Here is a 17,772-nt window from a genome sequence, read left to right on the forward strand (position 1 = left end):
AGTAAAACACTGCTGGGTTCAATCCCCAGTATTAAAAAAAAAAAATTTAATAAGCATGGGTCCTCCCAACCTCTCATTATTTTCTCTTAACAATAACTTACCATTTTTTTTGCACTGACTATGTACCAGATTCTTTCAATCCTCATCACACTCCTTAAGTTAACTAATTATGTATACCCCATTTTATATAAAAAGGAAATTAAAACATGGATAGGTTGAATTAAATTAACAAATTACCCAGATTAAATGACAGTAAGTCAGTTTTACCCCAAAACCCATGAATTTTAACCTTAACTGCAATGTTATCTATACCAGTTCTTCACTGCCCATAATACTATGCTATAGCCACACTAATCTAAAACAAGTAATAGTAACAGCATTTTCTTCTAACAACTTTCTCTTGATATTTTGCCCAGTTCAAAAACAAAAAACAAACAAAAAAACTTACTGCTAATAATATCTTTTTAAGTAAATTATATCAAAAGTAATAAAAAAATTCACTTACTGGTTTCGGCATTTTCTTTCTCTTTTTGTTACGTTCTTTAAAAATTCTTCACGTCTATAAATTCTATTGTCACCTTCTGTCAAAGAAAAAGAATAATTTATTATCTTTTTCACATAAGGTTTTTAACTAACGCTTATATAAAAGATAAACATTAGAGCACCAGAAGTAACAGTTCTTATTTATTCTAATTTTTAATGTCTTCTACTAATATTTCATGTTTCCTAGAAAGATTAAAACCTGATACTTGCTAATCTATTAAAAGTTTTAATTTACAGACAACACAGCAAAGAAACATGTTTGCTAAGGGCCTCTCTCAGTGTTGGGTTCATTCCTATATAAGACTAATAGAGAAAAAGACGGTAAAAGTGAGGATGAGTAGATTCAGATTCTAAAGAATTAAGTCAAGAATTTTTTCAACCATTTTTTGTACTTTAAAAGACAAAAGGAAATTCTAATGTAACTACAAATTTTTTAATTATTCTTGAAAGTTTTAAAATCTCAATAAAGTATATATGTAGCTTATCTACCTATACATATTAAACAGTCATAGCTTTGCACACTAAAAATTTTCATGCTGCTCACCAGCAAGCTAGCAGCATTCAATGAAATTTAGAATTGCTCTGAAGACCAATGGTAAATTGTATCTTCTCCCCCTAAGACAACAAATCTTATCAAGAATTATGACATTATCTTAGGGTAAATGTTCTAAGAAACATCTAACAAAACCAAGTTTCCCCTCCTTGCAAATCTGTTAAAATATCTAATTCTTAATCATTATTGTCAAAAAATTATCATTTTAATTTGAAAACTACAGAAGTGTTCTATTAGATACATTATCTGAGAATAAGCTTATCTAGGTAATGTCTCTGGCAAGAAACTTTGTTACACAAGAACCAACTTAATATACACTGAAATAAGGTCATTTTCCTAAATTTTATTCAAGCACAGGCCAATAAACCTCTTTTTAGGGATAACTTTCTCCTTTAGTGTGGGGGATGCATGTGCATGTGTGCACGCTCGAGTGTATGTTTTATCAGTCACTGGGCAATGAAATTCAGTTGGAAGCACACACCTCTTAACATGTTCTATCTATACTCCCCTATCTATACTCCTCTACTTTTATAACCTAAATGTATTTCAGTCAAATTTTTCTACAATCTGTTTTCACAAGTCCTTCACCTTACCATCTCAGGTCTTGATTAAAACAGCCTCCAAAAGGACTTGCTTTTCATAATCTATTAGCTACTAGTCCCCAAATCTCTATTTCCAGGGTTTCTTGGCGAATTGGCTTATCTCAAAAAAGACTTGGCCAAACACTTCAATCCCTATCCCAGACCCAAATCTACTTTTCTTCAAAGCTGAATGAATTATGTATTTCTAGAAATCTATTCATAGTATTCTCTTAGGATTTTTTTTTATCTACTAGATCTAAATTTGTGACCTTCTTTTCATTCCTGTTAATTTTGCCTGCTTTTGTTTGATTAGTCTTGCCAGAAGTCAAGAGTTGGTCTAAGAGTCACTTTTTTTTAGTTTCGTTGACCTTTTATTAATTTTGTTAATTTCTATTAATTTTTCTCATTTTCTTCTCATTAGTTGCTTTGGCTTTACTCAGAGGGCTGACTTTCTATTTCCTCCAACTGCAAGTTTACCTAAGTAATTTCCAATATTGTTTCTTTACTAGTTCAGGCATTAAAATCATCAACTAAGTATGTCCAATTATAGAAAAACTCCAAATATAAAGTGATTTCCCTAATTTACCAGTGAGAAATTCAAAAATAATTTTATGATTTGAATATTAAATTAAATGTGCATCTATAACATTTATTAGTATACTTAAATGTTAAAAATGTGATCTATGAAATACTGATTCAGAAATATTGTTTGCTTCATCTCAAACTTCACAGAATAATTTTATTCTAATTCTATACATACATGAGATAAAAGTATCTGTTTAAGAGTTGGACTACTTTTTGAATCCGTAATTTTCTAGATTACATTAGTATTTTTGAATCAGTGTATCATATGATCAAATTTTTATTTCAAGTCACAATTATACATAGGACACCCTCCCATTTATACTATAGGAAAAATTGTTAATATATTTACATTGTAACTACTCTTTTTTTCTTGTTTTCATTTATTATTACTATTATTTTTTTAACTAAATCAGATCTAGATTCCTCTGCCTTTTCCCATGTTTAAATCACTCACTAGATGAGCCCTGTGAGCTTTCCAAACTCAAGTGAACTAATGGAGTTTCAAATCAATGTGCCTTTCTTGAAGTTTCATGCTCAAAAAGAAGACTGCATCTTATAATGAAAGACTTCTTAAGAATACAAATATAATTCTTTTCTGGGGAATATTTGAGGAAAAAACCCTTGCCTCTTACTTGAAACTATAGCATTTTTTCTAAGTAGCACTTCAGTGGCTTAGGTTTTTATACAGTTCTAAGTATCCTGCCTAAATGTTTCCATTTCCAACCATGATTTCTAATCACTACTGAGAAATATTTTGTTTTTTAGTTTTCAAATAGAAGGGTTAGAGGACTTTAGGTAGAATGCTGACTTTTTTCATTACTTTTAAGTTTATTCTTCTATAGTCAAATAATTCATTAGGATATTTTATGTTTAGTACATGGTCAGTGTCTTTCTTTCTAGACTGTTCCAAGTATAAATACACTGTATTGTATGCATTTGATAAATTAAATCAAGCTAAACCAAGTTTTTAAAATTTTCTTTCTTTTTTTTTTTTTAGAGAGAGAGAGAGAGAGAGAGAGAGAGAGAGAGAATTTTTAATATTTATTTTTTTTAGTTCTCGGCAGACACAACATCTTTGTTGGTATGTGGTGCTGAGGATCGAACCCGGGCCGCACGCATGCCAGGCGAGCGCGCTACCGCTTGAGCCACATCCCCAGCCCTTAAAATTTTCTTAATAGTCTATTACTACTCATTTTAGTCTGTTTAATCAAATTTGGTAGAAACATATCAAGTTTTCTCAACTAATGAATATGGATCTTAATTTCTTCTTCTAAAATACCAGCTTTTAATTTATGTTTTAGGCTATTTTAAGTGAATCTAGGTTTAGAATTGTTCTATCTTCCCAGTGAATAGTTCCTTTTCTTCTTTTCTTGCAAATATAATTCTAAATTGACCATTATTCCCTCAGCATTTGGAAGACACTAGTTTATTCTGGCATCTGTTACACTGATGAGGAGTCTGAGGTCAATCTAACTCATTCCTTTGCTTTAATCTATCCTAGAACAATTTTTACATTTATTTCTTTACTCAACATTCCTTTACCACCTCATTCCCTACCACCACACCCTGGGCAAGTTAGCAGATATTCAAATGAGCTTCACATCTATCATACTACTTTCTAAACCATATGGTTGGTGTCTCTCTCTAATGGAGTATTTCATTAGTAAGGAAGAATAAAGAAAGCAAACATTTAATTATATGCCAGATTCTATAAACTAAGAGTAGTCAGATTATAGAAAAGGTATTTCTAAAACAGCTAGGCAAGTAAATATTGAAATAATTTATCCAGATTTTTGATGTTAGAGTTACTTCATGTTATACTCTACAGGAAAGGATCTTCCAAACAAAATACTCCACACTAAAGTTTTAATCTTAATAAGAGAGCTCATCTGACATAAAAGTATACATGACAGGCCAACAAAAACAGAACCAGGGTCTTACACAAGCTAATTAAGCATACAAAATCTCCTACAAGTGTACTTGATCTATACAAACTGTGAAATGGGGGAAGGGCTAATAAAAGCCATCACAAATATGGAATCTTCTAAATGAAGCTTCTAAAAATGTCTACTTTCAGATCAGTGTTTGGGGGAGGGGGGGTAACCAGGGATTGAACCCAGGGATGCTTAACAACTGACCCACATCTCTAGTTCTTTTTCTCTTTTGAGACAGGGTCTTACTAAATTGCATAGGCCCTCATTAAGTTGCTGAGGCTGGCTTTGCAATCCCCCTGCCTCAGTCTCCCTGGAATACAGGCATGAACCACCATACCCAGCTTCTGTGTTCATTCTTAAAAATCATGTTAGGCTTTCCTGTTTTATTTCACTTCCCCATTTTATTTCAGTTTATCATAAATTATCTGAAGAAAAATGAGGCTCTCTTTGCCAATTGAACATAAAGTGACTGAGAACAATGCCTTATATTTATAAACCATAGTTTCATGTTCTTATACTTTGATTTTTTTACTAACAAAAAAACGGGAAGAAAGTAAAATAGATTAAATTATGGCTACCTTATAATTGAAGAAACAAAACAAGGTCCACTTTTTTGTTGTTTTGTTTTTATGTAATGGGGATTGAAGCCAGGGGTGCTTAACCACAGGATGACATCCCCAGCCCTTTTTTATATTTTAAGACAGAGTCTCACCAAGTGGCTTAGGGCCTTGCTATATTGCTAAGGCTGGTTTTGAACTTGCCATCCTCCTGCCTCAGCTTTCTGAGCTGCTAAGATTACAAGTATATGCCACTATGCCCAGCACAAGGTCCATTCTTAAAGTAGCTTGTCCAAAAGTCACATGGACAATAAATGGACAAGCTACAATCCTTCGGATGCCTAAAACCCACAACTCTATCATATACCAGCCTGTCTTCCTCTTTCTGATATTAAAAAAAGTGAAAAATAACCTCATTTAAGGAAATATAACCAAGGAAAATATTTTAAAATGTGTATAATGATTTAACTACAAAGATTTTAATTATAGTGCAAGTTTAAAAAGTAGATGTCATATGGGACTTTAGTTAAGTGAATCACGGTATAGACTACACTAGATCAAAATGCAGCTAATCAAGGTGTTACAGAAAATATTCAATGGCTAGGGAAAATACGCACAAACCTCTGAGGAAAAAGGCAGGTTATACTGGGCATGGGGGCACATGCCTATAATCCCAGCAGCTCAGGAGGCTGAGGCAGGATTATCACAAATTCAAAGGCAGCCTCAGCAATTTTGCAAGGCCCTAAGCAACTCAGTGAGACCCTGTCTCTAAATAATATACCAAAAAAAAGGGTGGGGGATGTGGTTCAGTGGTTACATATACCTGTAATCCCAGCTACTCAAGAGGCTAAAGCAGGAGGATCACAAGTTCAAGGTCAGTCTGAGGAATTTAGTAAGATCCTGTCTCAAAATAAGGGATAGGGATGTAGTTCAGTGCTAGACCATTTGCCTAGCACAAGTGAAGGGCTAGGTTCAATCCCCAGTACTGCAAATAAATAAATAAAAACATCCATAGCATATTGTCACTTTTTTAAAAAAGTATGTGAGAGACCAAAATGAACATAAATGCAAAATATTGAATCTCTGGGGATTAGAATGAGTTTGTAAATTTCTACAATTAAAATGTAAAACTTTTGAAATAAAATTTCTTAAAATGAAAGAACAAATTATTCTAAGTGAATAAACTGAATGAAGTTGGACTTATAACTTTACAATACTATTTAATATTATCTAAGTATGTTAATCACTTTTCAAAAACACAAGAAATACCAATTCTAATTTTGAAAAAAAATACCTAAAGAGGTATATAGATTATGATAAAAATAGATGAATATATTCTTACTTTAAAAATCTACATAGGTAGGATAAAAGAAATATCAAAATTAATAGGAAAATATGCAACAGCCATAAAGTTGCTTGTAAAACACACTTCACTCAGTAAATACTTAAGTGAGAGACTTCACAAACAAATCTTACTTTAAAAACTGGACAACTGTGCTATTGACTAAAACTGCAAATCAAAATGGTTTTAAGGTATTACTGATTATGTACTCATTAAACTATCAAATTGTGTTAATTATACATGATAATATTGTGGAAACTGTATTGGTAAATAAATAGATAAATATTACTAGCAGCATCACAATTGACTCCATTTTTCTAGAAAGTTAGTTGCTAATATATTAAAAGAGCTTTTTTGAACAGGAAATTCTGCTCCTAGCATAAACCCCTAAGAAAATAACACAAAAGAAAGCTATCTCTACCAAAATATTCTCAGCAGCATAATAGCCAGTGATTAAAATCACAAAGTAATGTGGAAACTATGTGACAACAAGATAGCTACTCTAGGGTTTTGTAGTTGTGAGGAGAGGGGCTTGTTTTTGTATACTAGGACTGTGTCAATATTTTCATAAGGGTAAGTAAGAACATGTAACTAGCCACTCATCACCACCAAATAAAAACACAGGTACTGTTACAAAGTACATCTGGAAGTACAGAAACCCCATATTTAATATTAATCAGGGTCTTTTAAATCCTAATTTAAAATAACAGAGATGAGAATTTCAAAAAATACTTTCACCGTCTTCTTTCATTCTAATTAAGAAGACATCTTTCAGTGTCTTCTTTTACTCTCTAATAATACTAGTACTAATATGTAAACTATTATATTCTAAAGATCTATATTTGCATATCAAATACTTGTATATTTGCACCTTTCCTCATAACATTATCAAGAAAAAAATTTACTCCTACTCACTCTTAATTTTCTTAATCTTTCCCACTCCTAAATTTCTTAGCATGATCTTACCCTTTTTTCCACAATGACTCCCCAAAAAGCAATGAAGTGCAATCTTGGTAGCAACATAGGAAGTAGTCTTAACAGATGCTGCCAAGTACATTTTCCATTTCCAGAGAAGTACCCATATGAATATGTACTTAAACACAATGCTGCATTTAAAACATTCTCTCTTTCGTCCTTCAATTCTGAGGGTGACCATAAAACAGCCTCCTCTGTACTTCATGCAATGGAAAAACAGCCTCATGCTCACAAGGGAGAGGCACAACAGATTCCAAGTGGTAAAGCAGGTGTTGTTAAGGCTCCTAAACACATAGCTTACAATGAAGCTTCAATAATTTACAGCAGACTGCCTAATTTTACCTTTAAGATATTCTTTTCCCAAAACCTTTTTTCCACCTTTTGAGATTCAAATGATCTCTGATCAAATGCTCTCTCCTTAAACTTTCAGAAGAACTCTGGCCGTTCATTGAGGAAAGCAGTACTATAAAGACAAACATAAACTGAACTAATACGGTAACTCTGGCAGTCAAAGCAACATAGGAACATCATTGGCAAAAGAAGTTCTTTATCATTTGGGTATTTTTCCCTGCATGGGACACTCTAGGGATCTATGGATCTCCTCTTAGAAAATGATTTTTAAGTGCAGGAAATAATGCATTAAGTTACAAAAGAAACCAGTTACATTGAAATATAAAAAACACAAATTTAGGCCATAGTAATGCATGTGCTTCTTTATTAATGCTTTAAACAACAGCATCTACAAATGCATCTAGTAACCAAATTTGTAAGTAAAGATGAATATAAATGTCATCTTGAGAGAATTTTAGTGTATTATAAAAAATATCTGCAATTTCTAATGAAAACAGTCTCTGGTACTACTAATGCTACCATTGCCTACAATCATTATGGAAGAAAATTCGTAAAGATACAATGCCCCCCTACCAAGCTCACATACCCCAGATCCAAAAAATATATAAAGGACTATGTTTATTATATTTTTATCTCAGTATTAATACTGAATCCAATAACAGTGCATTTTTGCCTATGAAATGCCATGTGATCCCCAGATAAAGCAAAGAGAAAAATTTAGCCCCATTTCCAAGTTAAAAAAGTAACACCAAGAGCAAGAAGGGTAGTGCTCATTCTATAGATTCTTGACCTATATTACCTAATCTTCTTAATAACTGCCCTTCCTCTTCCTGTCCTACACAGGTATTCCAATATTTCATCCTTCTATTAAGAAATTAAGATTCGGGGCTGGGGATGTGGCTCAAGCGGTAGCGCGCTCGCCTGGCATGCGTGCGGCCGGGGTTCGATCCTCAGCACCACATACAAACAAAGATGTTGTGTCCGCCGATAATTAAAAAAATATATATTAAAATTCTCTCTCTCTCTCCCCCCCCCCTCTTTAAAAAAAAAGAAAAGAAAGAAATTAAGATTCACATAAGTGACTTGCCCAAAGTCATGAGGTGAGTTAACAGTCAGAGTCCTAAAATCCTAGTACTGGGGATTTTGACCATCCTCGTCTTCTTTTCTAAGATATCATTCTAGACAAGCTCATTTTAAACAATAACACTTTTCATAAAGCAGGCTGTTCAAGCTTTCTCCTTTACTAGTATCAAGAAGAAAGACTACTTCTAAACTTGTTGTTAAGGGCATATGATTAAGTGGTATAATCACTTCTATCATTTGATTTCCTGTAAGGGTATTTTGCAATTCTAAGAAAGACATTAAGTACTAGCTAATGTAGACATGGTATCTGCTTTAAGAGTATTTTCAAGGAAACCAAATATTCAACATTTTTGAAAAAATGAAAATACAGAGCAAATTTCTAAAACTCAAATATAAAGCAGAACTATGATAGTTAAAACACAATTTTACACTGAATTTAGGTTCTCCTCTAAAAGAGTCTTATAAATTTAAAATATATCTGTGTTGTTCCTTAGGTGAACAGAAAGGCAAATAATACATTTGTAATTATTAGTTTCAAATGCCAAAAGGCAATCATTCTACATTTGTAAAAACATTAAAAATTCATACAGTAAGTGTTTAAAAATAGTAAAATAAAAACAGGTTCATGAAGTCATATGTAGCAGGAAAGCAGAAGAAATTCTCACAAATAATTCTACACTTTACATGTTCTAAAAAACCCATTTGTATACAGATACAACTGATTTTTCTAAACAGAACATTAATTCATTTATTAAATATTATTAAAAGTATATAGCATTTCTACAGGGTAATTCTACTATCATGAATACCCTTAACCTCCATTTTAAGAAGCTGGAATGGTTCCTGTCTCACAATAAGTCCTCAATATTTGCTGCTTTTGTTGAATTAAGCTTACCAAAAAAAAAAAAAAATGATCATTTTTTTCCTGTTGATTGGTGTCAAGGGCAATATTTTCCTCTTATTTTAACGTTATAAAATGATGAAGCTAATAAACACTGAGACAACATAAGAAAAAGCTTTAAGCCAGAGGCTGTGGCACAAACCTATTAATTCCAGCTATTCTGGAGAATGAGGGCCAAATCTGAGGCCAGCCTAGGCAATTTAGCAAGACCTGACTCAAAGTAAAACTTTTCGGGATATAGCATAGTGATAAAGCTCTTGCCTAGGAGGTGCAAGGCCCTGGGTTCAATCCCCAAAACCACAAAAAAAAAAAAAAAAAGGTTTTCACAACTAGTTTTCCCAAATTCAATTCTATATTATCTCTATCCAAAACTGTTTAAATAATTCCACTTAATTCAACAACGAAAATAAATTTAAAGGCTAGTTAACTGGACACATTTAATGAGAACTATAATTATCATGCTGTATATAGACTAGATAATAAGTAGTAAGTCTTCTGAATATAAACTACCTTTGCTTAACTGATAAACTAACTTTATATAGTTTTTCTAAGTGTAGAACCTACAAACAGCTTAAATATCAAGAGTCCTCCTGGTAGCTATCAAAATTTAATCCATCTCACACACTCCCTAAAGATCCAAGGGTTCTTGAGTCAATTAACCATAGCTGAGACTTCTCCTGAAAGGGAGATTTTTCATGACAAATACATCCACTCTTGTTAGCTTACTGAAAGACAACCAATTTACACAAACAATGGGAAGACTTTAAAAAAAAAATTAAGTAGGAAGAAATATCCAAAACTCATATCACAGAAGAATGGTTGGAACATTATTAAAATGAATATTTTACTTTATACAAACCACTACCATAGCATGTAACACACTTTAGGACACACAAGGGCTGGGGCTATAGCTCAGTAGCAGAGTGCTTGCCTAGCTTGCGTGAGGCACTAGGTTCGATCCTTAGCACCACATAAAAATAAACAAATAAAATAAAGGCATTCTGTCCATCTACATATACAAAAAAAATTTTTAAAAAAAGACATACAATATGGCATATCTATATTCCCTCTAAGGAGTGAACTCCTTAATATCTTACTCATTTTTCCAGCCTAAAATGAAAAAAAATTTTTGGCACATGATTCTGTCTCAATGTATGATTAATACCTTAAAGCAAGAGTCAGCAAACTTTTTTGTAAAAGGTCAGGTAAACAAACATTTTAGCTTTTGTAAGCCATATCATCTCTGTTTTCAAGTAGCTAGTAAAGCAGGAAGCAGCCATACATTAGTAAACAAATGATCGTAGTGTGTTCAAATAAAACTTTGTTCACAAAAATAGGCAGGAGGGGTTTAGTTCATGAACTATAATTTGTCAAGTACTTAAACAGTAGTCAATGTTTTTCATTCCATAATTTAACTACATTTTGTGTCCAAGAAGATGTGAGCGCACACGTTCATACTTAATTATGTATGATTATGTATGACAGGTCAATCTTGGATCTGATTTTGGTTGGGGGCAAGAAAGAATTCAAGACAGGTAGTATATGACTAAGGAAAACAGTCTAATGGAAACAGAGTTAGAGGAAAGGGCAATTCCATTTCCCTTGTCAATCACTTGTTAGATATGGTATATGCCCCAATCCTGGTCAATAAGTTGAAGAATTATCTTTTGCAGGCACTTCTGGAAAAGACACAGTCCCCTTCATTCATTTTATTATTGTATCTGAATAAGACACTAGTCCTTACAACAGCCAATATGGGACAAGGGAAAAGCGACCTTAGTGTGAAGTCAGCAGGTAAGAACACAGGCAAGAACTAGAAGAAAAACTGGGCTTTGGTGATATTGCTGAGCCATTCTTTTTTATTTTTGATTTGTTTTAATTAGTTACACTGACAGTAGAATGCACTTTGATGCCTCACATATAGTGGAGTATAATTTCTCATTCTTCTGGATATACATGATGTAGAATCACACCAGTCATATAGTTATATATGTACATAGGGAATAATATCTGATCCATTGTACCTACTATCCTTCCTACCTCCACATCCCCTCCCCCACTTCACTCCCCTCTACCTAATTAATCTAAGGTGGTAATGCTATTCTTCCCTAGTACCCCCTGCCATTGTGAATTAGCATCCCCATATCAGAGAAAACATTCGGCATTTGGGTTTTGGGGATTGGTTTATTTCACTTAGCATGATATTCTCCAGCTCAATCCATTTACTGGCAAATGCCATAATTTCATTCTTCTTTAAGGCTAAGTAATATTCCATCATATATGTACATACCACATTTTTTAAATCCATTCATCTCTTCAAGGGGACCTATATTGGTTCCATAATCTTTACCACATGTACCTCGATAAAGGATATATAAAGAACTCAAAAAAACTTAACACCAAAAAAAAAAAAACAAATAATCAATAAATGGGCTAAGGAACTAAACAGACACTTCACAGAAGAATAAATAGTCAATCAACAAAGATATTAAAAAATGTTCAACATCTTTAGCAATTAGAGAAATGCAAATCAAAACTAAGATTTCATCTCACCCGAGTCAGATTGGCAATTATCAAGAATACTGAGCCATTCTTGAGCCTCTGGACTTTCTCATATAAGATATTAAATTTCCTTATTGTTTAAGGCAATTTGAAAATGTTACTATTTGTATCCAAAGCATCTTAAATGTTGTAAGGGCTAAAAACCAAAAACTGTTCACAAATTCACCTGTAGTCGGTCCTATTTAACTTCAACTTTTCACACATGAAAAAAGAATGTAAGGTCCAGAAAGCCCTTAGAGATCACCTAAAACATAGGGGGAAAGTATCTTGTATCAATTAGAAGGTACTATCTTTATATATTCTATAATCTTGGAGAAAACAGTAACTTCTTTTTTGATACTGTATCTAAAATAGTCTTTCAAAATGATATTTTTTCCCTCTAACTCAGGAGTTAGCAAAGTTTTTCTATAAAGGAAAAGACAGTAAATATTTCAGGTTTTGTGAGCTATATAGCTTCTGCCATTGTGGCTCAAAAGCAGCCACAGACAGTATGTAAAGAAAAGGCATGTATGTTTCAATAAAACTTCAGTTACAACAAGAGACATGTAGGTTGGATTTGGTACACTGGCCATAGTTTGCCGGCCCCTGTTCTAAAATGGCTACTAGCAAGAATTCTCTTTCAAACAAATCAACTTTCTAGAACTCAAAAATAGTTTATTTCAAATGTATATAAATTATGAAGAAAAGTAACCAGCATTTCTTGACCATTAGATTACTCGATGTAAAAAGTTTATTTGCCTTGTTTATACACATAAATTAAAACTTAGTACAGTTGGGCACAGAAGCACACCTGTAATCCCAAGCAATCCAGGAAGCAGAGGTAGAAGCATCACATGTTCAAGGCAGCCTCCACAACTTAGTGAGACCTTGTCTCAAGAAATAAAATAGGTTGGAAACGGTGATACAGCTCAGTGGTAAAGTGCCACTGGGTTCAATCCCCCAGTACTCAAGGTGGGGGATCTGATTTAGTACCTGTAATTTAGAATTAAACTGTGAAAAAGTCACCAATATATTACAGAAGGAAAAAATGCAAAACTTACTCATACACAAATTTAGAATACCTATGAAGTATAACTAAGCATTTTAAGTTAGTGAATTTATAAGGATTGCTATATATAACAGCTATTTAGTGGGGGGTGGGGGGTCACTACACAACTCCCAATCCAAAAGAACCATTTCTTGAAGGAAGTTGACACTAGAGTTCTCTATTAAATAGAATGAATAAATAGTGAATCACATAGATCATTATTCTTAATAGTTTTCAGACAAAAACAACCACAACCACATATTACATGGACATTTCACTAACCGAAATCATGAACCTTTATTTTATTTTATTTTATTTTATTCAGTAACAGGGATTGAACCCAGAGATATTTAACCACTGAACCACAACCCCATCCCTTTTTATATTTTGAGACAGATCTCAATAAATTGCAGAGAGCCTCACTAAATTGATGAGCTGGCTTTGAATTTACAGTCCTCCTGCCTCAGCCTCCTGAGCTGCTGGGATTACAAGCATATGCCACCATGCCTGGCTAGGAACCTTGTTTTAAAAGGACACCATGTGGTTTTTATTGTTGTTGTTGTTTACTACTAGTCATACTCTAGAAAAAAAACAAAAAGTGAATTTCACCTTTAATCATTAGTCAAGAAAATTTGCACATGCACTTACACAAACACTTCCAAGTACAGCAAATTCTATTTCATAAATTCATTCAATGATGAAAACGTGAGAAACGATTTAGTATTTAACATAATTAATAAACACTATTTTAGTGTTTTTACAATATAATCTTATTTTAACAAACTTTAAAATCACAAAGGATATCAAGAATGTTTATCCTTGCATAAGAATTGGTATTTTCTATATATACAAGAATTACTAACAATAGTTAACTATGAAAAACAGGACTGGAAAAGGGGTTGGAAGCGTTTGGGGAGTTTGGAGAGTGAAGAGAACTTTAACTTTCCCTTTACATCTCTCTGGGTTTTTTAACTTTGCCATAAAAATAAATTATAGTTGTGAACATTAAGATATACATTTAATATAAATTTTAATAAAAATACCAGGAACTTGAATGAATAGAACAGGCAGGATTTCTCTAAAACAGCCTAGAGATGGAGGAACCATCTGAGATCAGAGTGAACACCTCTAACACCAAAGAGATGAACATACTCTGGCTATAGAAGTCAGAAGTTCCTAGAACAGCCTTTACTGATCAATAAATACCAAGAACCTTAAAGTAACCTTGTAAAGGTAGAGTCTATAGCAACCCAATCCAGCTCTACTGGATCCTGTACCCAGCAATAGGAGAAAGTAGTGCCCACCAGCTTTTGGTCTACAGGAGGGTCCAAACCATCCAAGAAAGGGTGACTTCCTAGACTTCCCAGGTACACAGCAGTAACATGAACTTCTACCAGACATACTCTAAGGGCTGAAGATATGACTCAGTGATAGTGCTTACCTAGCATGCACAAGGGTCCAGGTATGAACCCCAGCATTACAAAAAAAAAAAAAAAAAAAAAGACATGACTATTAGCTATTCTCTACAGAGACATGGTCTTCATCAGTACTGCTTGGGTCTTCACAATTTTTTTTTTCAGTTGTTTTTTGTAGCACTGGGGATTGAACCCAGTGGCGCTTTACCTCTGAGCTATATTCCAAGCCCATTTATTTTTTTACTTTGAGATAGGGTCCAGCTAAATTATTGAGGCTGCTCTCAAACTTGCAATCCCCCTGCCTCAGCCCTCTGGTGTAGCTGAGATTATAGGTATGCACCACCACACCCAGCCAGTCCTCACAATCTTATTGGTCTTCGAGAGATAATGGTTAAAATTGGCCCTCATCTTTAAATGGTTTAAGTTAAAATGCAGTAAGTTAAAAATAAATTTAAAAAAAACAATATTTCCACCATCATTCAACATTTCAGATTCTACTACTGTAGAATATGTTGTTGTTGATTATATTAAAAGACGGTGAACTGAAAGCAAAATATACAAAGACTCTCACTTCAACAGCCTGCCAAAGATAAAAATGAATATTTTAAAAAGTCCAAATCTGTTGTTGGGAATGGTGAAGCAATAAACAAAAAAAAAAAAAAAAAAACCTTTGTTCCAATCCCTGAGACTACTGACAATTAGCAAGAGACAGAAAAAACTGCAAAGTGTGTCACTTCTTACCATCACAAGGAAAACAATAATCAATTTAATTTCCAGTTAAGTAATCACAATTTCCAAAAAGTAGGACAGACTCAACATATTTTACCCACACCAAATAAATGACATGTCTGAACCCTCCTACACGTTCTTCATGTGTATGGATAAAGAAGTGAACAAAACAATGTATATGATCCATGATAGCAAGAATTTAACATTTTTAAGTGTCATAATCAAATTTTGTCTCAATTCCAATGTTATTCACTCCTCACTATCATCTGCTTATTAAATTCCAAACTATAGTTTAAAAATGGTTAAGAAACTGCAATCCTTTAAACAGCATACAATTTCTCAAAAGAAGTGCTCCACATTGTCATATTTTAATTATCATCTTCTCTAGAAGATATACTGGTAAAAGCAAATACTGAAAACAAAACAACACAACCCCTCCTCAAAAAAAAAACCCTGCAATCCTAAATTATTAGTCTCTTTCCTCAAATCTAATGATGCTGTTTTGGCAAATGGTCTAAGCCATTATTTATCCAGCAAAATGAACGGGACAATTGTTCATTCTAAGCCCGTCCATCATATGAAAGAGTATTTAGTGTTCTAAAAACTGTATGCTCCGTCAACAATAGATTGCAATGTCTATGTCCAAGTACTCGCTTATCAAATAAACCCTCATTATCTTAGACTTTTACATTTACATCGTGCCAGTCTTACACAGGACTGCTGTGGAGCTCCTAAACATGTCTTCTGTAAAATCTCAACTATATTAAAATCTATTTTTTGATGAAATTGATTTTTTAACATATTTTCAACCTCATTAATAACCACTCTTTGAGGAAAAACAAATCCTGGGGATTTTTAAAGAAAAATGACATCTGTGTAGCAACTGATGTGCTCTATTTAAACTGAAATAACTAACGTATTGCCCCCTTTCAAAGTTAGCTCGGGAACTGAGCTCAGAACCCGGTAAAGGAAAGGGGACTGTGATGTACTCAACTTTTCTGGTGGGGGCTGAGCTAATAAACTGGGCGGCTTAAGGGCTCAAGAAAGTTAAAGGGCCCCCCGCAGCAGAAGCAGCAGCAGCAGCAGCAGCAGCAGGTAGAGCGGCGGCGGGAAGGCGGGCCTGGCCTCGCGGGTGCAGGCGGCGGGAGCAACTGGCGCCCCAAAGCCTGTAATGCAACAAGCTTTGTGCCACTAGGGAGGAACGCACGCTGTCTAGTAATTCAACACTCTTACTTTCAGACTGGAGGTCGGGGAGAAGTTCTGATCAATGCCTTCCCTGCATGGCAAAACAGAATCCTACATGCCCTTATTACCAGTATTTTTCAAATACCCCCATGGACCTGCTGGCCCAAGCCCGCGGCCCAGTCGGACCTCCCCGGGTCTGGGGGTGCGAGGCCGACGCTAAGGGCGGATCCCACGCCGCGCCCGGAGGAGAAACGCGCGGCTGCCGGGGACTTCGGCCCGAACTGGGCACTGTGGGACTGTGGGGCCGCGGCCCGCCACGACTCGGCCGGGCCTCGCGGCTCCCGCCCGCTCCGGGAGCGGCCTGGCTGGGTCGACAAGGCGGCGGCGCCTCGGCCCGCGGGGCGCGAGCTAAGGCGCGCCAGGCCCGGGCGCCGGCGCCACCGCCGGGCAGCAAAGGGCCCCGCAACTTCTCGCCGTCACCTCAACGTCTGCGGCGAAGCCCGGGAGAGGAAAGGGAGGGCGCCGGCGGCTTACCCGAGAGTGAGCGGTTCCTGCCCGCGCGCCGACTGGCTGGGGCGCTGCGCGGCGGCGCCAGGCGTTGGGGCTGCGGCAGGGAGGGAGAGGTGGTGGTGAGAGCGCCGGGCAGCTGGAGAGGAGAGGCGCCGCCGACACCGCAGACAGCTCCGCAATATGGCCGCCCGGCGCCTCCTCGGGGGAAAGGCGGGGCTGCCCCGCGCCCCCCGCCTCCCCCTCCCGGCCAGCGGGCCTCGCGCGGCGGCCTGAGCGCCAACCCCGCCGCAGCCGCGAGGGCCGTCCCGCCCGGGGCCTTTCCGCCGCAGGCCGCGGTCTGAGGCAGCTAAGGCGGGAAAGAGGCTGCGGGCCCGGGGCCCCTGGGGAATCCGGGCACACGTCAAGAGGGGCAAATCCTTGCAGAAAACCCCGGGCGTGAGCGAAGCCTGCAGCAAAGGGTAGAGGAGCCGCCCAGCTTAGAGCGCGCCCGCCGCCTCCCCCGCGAGTGGAAACTTGAAACTCCCGCTGTTGCCAGCGAACTCACTGAGGGCGTTTCCAGCGCCCCCGGGGAGGCGTTCTTCCCAGGGGGAATCCGGCAGCGGGTGGGGCGCGTTACTTGGCCGCTCGGCTTGAAAATCCTGGAGTGGGAGAGAGAAATGGGCCTACCTGAGAGGAATTTGTATTTGCAAAAAATAACGTTTAAATTATTTTGGTAGGTTTTAACCTACTGGAAAAGCTTGCCTTTTTTCGGAGGCAATTTATAAATTCACCCAAAACCTCAGTGGATATGACACCAATCAGAAGTGCGAGTTTTGATCCAAGCCAGGATGTGTGATCATTTTTATTATCAATGACATTCCTTGGCCCTTGAAAGGAGCGGGTTGAGAAGAAAAAGTTGGAAGTAGAAACTCAAAAGAGCAGCTAAAGGTAAATTATTTA

General features: G+C 36.1%; 1 protein-coding gene across 1 annotated transcript in view; it reads right to left on the reverse strand.

The window, feature by feature from the left end:
- Rdx (radixin) overlaps nucleotides 1-17,321 on the reverse strand; it is an 82,408-nt gene extending 65,087 nt beyond the window's left edge. Inside the window, exons 1-2 of the mRNA XM_026392610.2 lie at nucleotides 16,858-17,321; nucleotides 506-581 (exon numbers count right to left, since the gene is read on the reverse strand). Of these exons, the coding sequence (XP_026248395.2) occupies nucleotides 506-517 (12 nt within the window). The 5' untranslated portion in view covers nucleotides 518-581; nucleotides 16,858-17,321. The remainder of the gene's footprint in view (nucleotides 1-505; nucleotides 582-16,857) is intronic.
- Nucleotides 17,322-17,772: the final 451 nt, after the last annotated feature.

This window comes from Urocitellus parryii, chromosome 4 (assembly GCF_045843805.1).
Source record: "Urocitellus parryii isolate mUroPar1 chromosome 4, mUroPar1.hap1, whole genome shotgun sequence".
In the NCBI taxonomy this organism is placed as follows: Eukaryota; Metazoa; Chordata; class Mammalia; order Rodentia; family Sciuridae; genus Urocitellus; species Urocitellus parryii.